This window comes from Actinia tenebrosa, unplaced genomic scaffold, assembly GCF_029948245.1.
Source record: "Actinia tenebrosa isolate PJP-AT-01 unplaced genomic scaffold, QUT_ActTen_1.0 PGA_scaffold1__47_contigs__length_23844297, whole genome shotgun sequence".
NCBI lineage: Eukaryota > Metazoa > Cnidaria > Anthozoa > Actiniaria > Actiniidae > Actinia > Actinia tenebrosa.
In genome coordinates, this window is record NW_028292578.1 from 7,679,999 (window position 1) to 7,688,032 (window position 8,034).

The following is an 8,034-nucleotide window of genomic DNA, read 5'->3' on the forward strand; positions in this document are numbered from 1 at the left end:
ATTATTGTTGTTGGTTATTGGGTTTCCTGTGGTGAGTTAAACAAGATGGCGGCCGTCAAGAACTGAAAATGTCTCTCTTTGGATTGATCGATTACGAAGGAACTTCTTCAAGCTCCTCTGAATCTGATGAAGAAACACCTACAGAGGGATCTTCTGCTTATAAATTAGGCAAGAATTTAGCCATCGATGGTGAGGAAGATGGTGAAAAACTAGTTCTACCGTCGCCATTATTGGGGCCTTCAGAACCTTCTTCTTCTAAAGAATTCTCAACTCGAACCTTCCAACGATCTTCTATATTTTATAATCCTTTCAAAGCAGAGGAGAAGAGAAAACTCGATGTACTGGAAAAGCATGTTCATTTAACAAAGAGTGTGCCTTCATCTAAGAATAACAAAAGAATTTGCTACAAGTTTCAAAAAGGGAAGTGTCGCTTTGGAGATAATTGCAGGTTTGCTCACGCTACGAATATCATAAAACCAGAGGCTGTTAACGAAGACAACGATGCTAAAAAGGTTGCAGGAGACGATGTTCATATCAACAGGACAGAAATACCATATAATCCAGAAAACGACGGGGATGAGTGGGAGGAAGCGAAGCCAAAGAAGCGGAGAGTTGGAGTCACAGATTCTCTTGTCCCTCCAAAAAAGGCTATGAAGGCGTATGAACAACAAAAAAGCAGAGAAAAACCTTGGAAGAATTGAAATAGTTCGGTCTTCCTTCATGTGGGAAGTCAGATCAGATAGATATATTTCAAATAAAAGGCTCCTGTTTAATAGATATGTGAATAGGAGCCTATAATCTCTGGCTATCATTGACATCGTACTGTATTTTGATATAAGTTGGCATTTGACGACAAGATCTACAAAAGAAACCACATTGGACTCCAAAGCAAAAAAGAAAAGAAAAAAGAAAGAAAGAAAGAAAGAACTAGCGAAAGAAAGAAAGAAAGAATGAATGAAACGAGAGAAAAAGGAAGGGATTTTAGATAACAAAAAAGTTCAAACTCGGACAAAGTTCTAAATTTTCTAGTTCTTTTATTGTTTTCTCTTTGCGGTTTCCTCTTCGTTGGATTCGCTCAGTTCTATTTGTTTAACTACACTGAAATAATACTAAAAGAAAAAGTCCCACTTGCACACTTCTATATCAGAAGTTTCTGTACTTGGTAATTATATGCCTTTTTTCGTGAGCTCAAACTCTCTCTTTCGTTTCAATGCCTTCTCCAGATCAATGAATCTGAACCCAAGAGCCTTGTCCGCGTTGCTGAGTCGAACCTTAGAACTGAGCACTTGCTTTGGTTCAAGAGAATTTTGCTGAGCTTTCACTACTGCTTGTTCTTTACGATTCACCATGAAAACCTTGAATTCCAGCGAGTTGGTTGGTGTAAATCTGTAAAATAAATTGTCAAAGTCAACTCTAATAGAAATGACGAAACGAAGTCACGCCGATTGGAAACGAAGTCAACCCGATCAACACTAACCCTCACGAGTAGTAAAAGTCAATCCGAGTGAAAACACAGTGAACCCGAGTGTGTAACAATATTTTTTTTGTTGAAATTTCCAGTTTGTATTCAAAAATTAGCATGAGTCTAAGATGCACTGTAAAAAACGTTTTTTCATTTGGAAATCTTACTTCCGTCTTTTCAGAGCTTGTAGATCTTTCATTTCGAGTTGTTGTAGGTCCTTGTGTAGATTGTGGAAGTTGCTATGCAACGGGTCTTCGTATTGTACTCGAATGTTTCCATGGTTACCGAGGTCTATGTAGTCACGTATACGAGCCCCGGCAGTCCCAAGCATTTTGTCGTTCAGCCTCTGAAATCAAAGCAAGATAAATGCAAAAAAATGGGAGACGTGATGACGTTATATGGAACGTATGACGTCATGAATACGAATAATCATGAGGAGCTAGTGTAAACTATGAGCTCGGGTTTCTAGTGAAGGTTTATCCACCACGCTGCCTTATTCATCCATTTCAACTGCGCAAATTGAATTTAGCTCGAAAAAATTTGCACAATCTTGTTAAATCATTTTACCCGTATACACCGAATTAAAATATGGCGACCAATTTCAATAACTATTGTTCTACACTGACTAGCAACTGACTAGCTTTTCATTCATGTGAAAACGCTTTTATGTTTCCACGTGAGCACAGTCTAGTCAGTACAGAACAATAGTTACTCAAATTGGTCGCCATATTCCGATTCGGTGCATGACCACATTTTTAGATCTGACAACATTAAGCTCTTACACTAAAATAAGCATTCTTGTAGTTTGATCCTTTTTTCTGCCAATCATTCCACAACTTGTCAGTGAAGCCATGATGGAGAAGAAACTCGGGTGCATTGGCCGAGGACTTGGAGCACATTGTGCCGCCACTCCCACCTATCCTACAGTGCATGTTATTATGAAGACCATCACGAAGACCAATCTCAAACTCGTCAAACTGGTTAGATTCGTATTTTAGGACTTCTGCTACAGCAACAATATCTGGTGGGTTGCCTGTGTTAGTAAAGATATTCGTATAGTCGCATTCTTTTGACGTGATTTTAAAAGATATTTGTGATTGATATGACATGGGCGCGCGGAGATACGAAATTTATCTTCGAGTGTTGAATAGATCTCTCACGAGTGAGCGCAGTGAACGAGTGAGAGATTTTCAACACGAGAAGATAAATTTCGTATCTCCAAGTGCCCATGTAATATTCTGTTTATTGTATATTTATCCATAAAATCAACTTAACAAGCTTTTTATTATTATAAAAAGTTCTTATTTATAAACTATAGCTTAAATACACATGGTAACGATATTTTCACATGTGAAAATATCAGTTTTTCGAAAAGGAGAAATATAGGTATTTTATGGATAATTATATGATAATAGCAATTCTTTGATGTTAACCAAATGCAAGAGAATATGAATTAGTCATTCCTTTTCGTAGTATTCTATTCCCAAGTGCTTTCAAATGGGACAGCCAAGGTCGGATAAAGATTTTTGGGTAAAAGTAAAATGAGAATTGAAAAGAGTCGAGTTTACCATTAAATTTTCTCTTCAGACATTCTCCTTCGTTGGAAGATGTGGTTTTCCAGGAATACTTGTTGAACGGTCCATCTGTCACACACATGCCCAGACCACCGTTTCCACCAAGACTCCAGGGAGCCGACGAGAAAATATCATTTAACTGTGTAACGAAAGAAAGCAAATTCCAATCCGATCTGTTAGTTAATTATGCGGCCCAGGCCCTGATTTCTTTCATACTTTCCCCTGCCCCCACGGGTATTTGTACCCACCTGTTTTCTCCACGGTTGCCCAGAGAACAGGCTCCAATCCCAATATGGTATTGTAACACGACAATCAATCTTTCTCAGTATGTTCTCCATCTTCATGAGATACCAACGATGCCATGGAAGGAATTGTGTCTTCCTGATAAAAGAACAAAAAGAATGAACATTTAAATAGGTGAGGTCCATAGTTTGATCCTCAGTGACCTCATACACTTGTTTTAAGAAGCATTTGTGGCTTGGTTGGTTAGTATGCTGCCTGCTAAGCAAGAGGTCCATAGTTTGATCCTCAGTGCCTTCACACACTTGTTTTAAGGAGCAAGTGTGGCTTGGTTGGTTAGCATCCTGCCTGCTAAGCAAGAGGCTCATAGTTTGATCCTCAGGACCTCACACACTTGTTTTAAGGAGCAAGTGTGGCTTGGTTGGTAAGTGTGTTGCACGCCTGCTAAGCAAGAGGTCCATAGTTTGGTCCTCACACATTTGTAACCATGGCAATACTATTTATTAATTTATTCATTAAATAATTCCCTCACGTGTGGATGCCTTTATCAAATTGGCCAGTGTGAATAGCCACGAGTTTCTCGTACTCCATCTTGTAGGGTTCTTTGCTTGAGGCAGTCAAGAGAGTTCTGACAAACCTCAAACGTTCACCCCATGGCATCGAGTAGAAGTCCCTTCTTATACGTGTGCATTGGGTCAGTCTACTATTGCCACATATGCATCGTTCGCCACATTCGTTGTAGGTGGCTTTGCCGTTATTTGTACATCGAGTTGACTCGGTTGCTTCGAATGAGGAAAATAATTGAATGTTCAAAGATAGCTAGGTGAAGGCAGATAAATTGACAAGATGGATGGATGGATGGATGGATGGATGGGATGGATGGGATGGATGGATGGATGGATGGATGGAAGGAGGGAGGGAGAGAGGGAGGGAAGGAGAGAGGAAGGAAGGAAGGGGAGAGGAGGGAGGGAGGAATGAATGGATGAATTGATGGATAACAAAAGAAAGGCACCAACCTGCGATAACGGCCAGCAAGAACAGTGCTGTAATTCTTGCCTTCATTTTTTTTGGACGATCGTGAAAACCAAAGTCATATAGCTTTAAAAAGAATACCACATAAGAAGACAAAAGCGAAGAGGAACGAGAGCAAAAGGGGAAGGAAAATTCAGTAAGTAATCTGTTGTGTATAAAACATCGATGCAGAATTTACTGATGATGGTAGCTGCACTAAGTGCAAGTCCGTATGTTGATACTGATCTACTGATCTCCTAGATAGGGATAACCTCTTTCATCTCCTTTCACAATTTTTCATGTATTTTGCTTCTTTTTTTTTTTTTTTTTTTTTTTTTTCTTCTTCTTCTTCTTCTTCTTCTTCTCTATTTTCTGTATACAAGGTGATGAATTGTGAATAAACCATTATGTTATGTTATGTTGTGTTACTGGGTGAACAGCCACGCTCGTCAGGATTAGTAAAGGAATCCTTGTTCAAACAAATCAAGGAATAATATTTCCTTTAAATGACATTTTACTCAACATAACAAACATAAATTTGGCTTCAGTATTTTTGACCGACAATCACCGCATTGAACGCGCTAAAGGTTGCTAGGATGTTGTGGAAAGCGTCGCTTCGCTTTTTACTCCGGCGTCGAAATATATGTTCCCCTCACAATGCAAATAACTCCATTATCAGTATTTCCTTTGATTTTATTGAAGTTTTAAATAGCTTTGTTCCAGAAATCACTGGAGAATTTATTAAGGTTTCAAACCCAACCGGCTTTTATCAACCAAACTTTCAGCAGGAAAATTTGTCAATAAAAATATTTTCAAGCTAATACGATTTGTAATACCCATAATTCGCGCATGATTTAAAATTCTTTAAAATTTGAAGATGAAAAATATTCATTCAACGCAAAATGCTTTTTTTACGAAAGTAAAAAGTAAAGGAATACGTTTTAGTGTACTGAAGCTAAATTACAGTTCGTCGCCAGAACTTGAAGATTCAGTTCTCTGAATGCAAAGGCACGAATCACCTTGGAAACGCCTCACCTTGAAAAGTTTAACTACAACAAAGTTTTCAGAGATATTTTGAGGTTGAAAAATTTCGAATGAAAATTTATCAAATAGTTCTAGATTATATTAGAGACAACTTAACGCTATCTGGATAGATTTTGATGCAATTCTCATCTTTTTAAATTATATTTTTTACGCCTTTAATGAGTTGTAAAAAATTGTCGATAAAATTTCAGAAGTCCACCGGTAGCAACTTGAACAACGATAGACAGCATAAAAATCATTCATGAACTTGGTATTACTTACCTTTAAAAGAATTTAGCTTAATACTACTACCACTATTCTTTCTTGATTGTATTTCTACGTTGCTATATTGCGTAGCGTGATGTAGTTATGTTTTTTGAAGCGAGTTTAGGAAGAGTGGCTGCATTCCTAGACTGACTGTGTTAATTTTTGTTTTACGTCGTAAGGTGTAAACATTGCATAAAGTAAAAAAAGAAAGTAGGTAAATAGGCTCAACTAGACAAACTCAGGGCTCCAATCAGATGGGGATTTAGTGTCAACATTTAGGGAATTATCTGGTGTGGCATAAGACATATCCATGGAATAAACTTGGTAGTACATCCATGCCACAGGGGTTAGTCCATGAAACAAGTCTCAAAGACAAAGTAACTGCGTATTGAGATTTTTTGTATTTCACCAATGGTCGCCTTACTCTTCATGGCATATCTCAAGAAGCTGTACAATGGACTCTAGCACTTTCTTCCATCTGGTAAGTGGGGAGGGGGGGAGGGAATTAAAGGTCTTAACGTGCAGGCAACCTCCTACCCCCCAACCTTTCCTTTCATATTAGACAAATATTTTTTACTCCCCCAGACCCTGAACCAAATATTTTTGCATTGAAAACTTTTCCTACCCCCTTGAACTTCCCCAAACAACTTTCTGGCACTCTGAAGTGGAGACATGACACTCAACTACTATCTGGCGGACATTCCTTTCCAACAAAAAATTCATATTATAATATCCACTACTTCCGACAGCGCACAACGACCTTCTTGTGCTGAAATGTCAAAAGAACTTGGTTATACATGTCTTGCATTTTTTTAAAGTTCCCAAAAGGTCCCGGGTGGGGGTACCCCCCCTATATTCGCTATACGGGTACGTGCCGCCAAACAGGGTATGGTTTTCAGCGTTGCTACTCTGGAACAGGGTATATAAAATCGCGCTCGCTCTGGAATAGGGTATATGAAATCACGCTCTCTCCTCTCTGGAACAGGGTATCTATTTTCGTAATACCGGAACAGGTTTTTTTCATATACAATAAATTATCATTCAGCAAATCAGATTTACCTTTACGATATTTACTCTGGAACAGGGTATGGTTTTCAGCGATTTTACTCTGGAACGGGGTCAGGGTTCAGAGGGCTTAGCGGCACATCCTACCCTAAACGGGCAAGAGTACCCCCCGGGCCGAAGGTTTTTTAAAAATTGAAAAACAATTTGCGGGAAAGATATTTTTTTATTATTTTTTGCTAAAGTTTTGTTCTATAATCCACCATCCAAGAGTGTACCCTCTTGATTCCATGCCATTTTGCTCTGCTCTAATAAATCTTCAATAATAATCGTCTATATTTAGAGAGGGTAACACGCGACAGTAGCCAGCTTATATAGGACCTCTGCTTTTCTCTGCTTGCTCTCACACTATATTGCTGTGCTATGCACGTGGTCGTTCTGTAGTTTTACTCCTGATTTTACTTTAAAGATAAACCGAATACTAGCTTGAATTTAGTAACCATAACCTTTTCATTTATCCATTCATTCATTTTTTTATTATCTCGATGCCTTTCCATAGCCCTCTTTCTTTCTTCGCTGGGGCCCACTGAATATTTCAGACCAACGCTTCGTAGCACGCTGTTTATTGAAAACTTGGCAAATACATGTAAAATGTTGAATGCGGAAAAAAAAAGACGGGGACATTTTATCCAGGGGATTCGTTGTCGTGCACGCTATAGCAACTAGTGATCATTACCCTTGCCAAGATAGCCATCGGAAACAGTAATATACAGCGGGAGAAACGGATGTGGGCGCTAGCTGGCGCTATCTCCTGCTATAGCCGTTATCGTAAGGATTTTGAAGTGTCTCTCTTCACTTCCTGGTTTTCGTGTAACCTTCGCCATTAAGCAAACTGATCGCTTTATGCTTGTCTAGCAAAGGAAAATAACATGTTTGTTAAAGTATACGAAACGTCTGTAAATGACTTTTTTAATAGCTCTATAAATATTGTTTCAGTAAACTTGAAACATTTGATTTTGCTTGACCACTGTGAGCTCGCAGCAGACCTATTTTAAATGTGGCCTTAATCAGCACATTTTTTTCGCCACCTTGGCTGTTCAAAAACTAAGACCGTTTTTAGAGAGTTGCATTATCTTAAAAGATAGACAGACGCGTTGGATGGCATCGCTAAATGTTGCTTTATAAGATGGTATTAATATAATCCATAGGAAATAGGGCTGTGAAAGAGTATGGGGCATGTATTATTGAAGCTTACAGCTAATACTCTCCAAAACCACTTCAAATCTTAGGCTTCGAAATAAATAGACGTCTATTACTAATTGAACATCCTTTTATGGATCGAGAATAGTCCTCTGAACGAGATGAGTTTTAAGAGCTATGTTCCCCTTAGCGTTGCCAAAGGATCAATCAGAACATGTTCAGTCAGAACTTCCAATATAAGCAAGTAAAAACAGA

The 8,034-nt window shown here is 38.5% G+C and overlaps 2 protein-coding genes across 2 annotated transcripts; one reads left to right on the top strand and one right to left on the bottom strand.

Annotated features, from left to right (window-relative positions):
* The first annotated feature begins 41 nt into the window (after positions 1 to 41).
* On the top strand, positions 42 to 1,135 carry LOC116287292 (uncharacterized). The gene has a single exon (XM_031693958.2). It carries the CDS (start codon positions 69 to 71, stop codon positions 699 to 701), a length of 633 nt encoding a protein of 210 aa, XP_031549818.1. The 5' UTR covers positions 42 to 68; the 3' UTR covers positions 702 to 1,135.
* Positions 1,015 to 5,735, bottom strand: LOC116287291 (uncharacterized). The gene is made up of 8 exons (XM_031693957.2): positions 5,593 to 5,735; positions 4,293 to 4,374; positions 3,809 to 4,058; positions 3,285 to 3,417; positions 3,031 to 3,175; positions 2,245 to 2,495; positions 1,630 to 1,808; positions 1,015 to 1,386 (listed from the first exon to the last, which is right to left on the bottom strand). The coding sequence occupies exons 2-8, from the start codon at positions 4,336 to 4,338 to the stop codon at positions 1,167 to 1,169; spliced, it is 1,224 nt and encodes a 407-aa protein (XP_031549817.1). The 5' UTR covers positions 4,339 to 4,374; positions 5,593 to 5,735; the 3' UTR covers positions 1,015 to 1,166.
* Between the last annotated feature and the right edge of the window lie 2,299 nt (positions 5,736 to 8,034).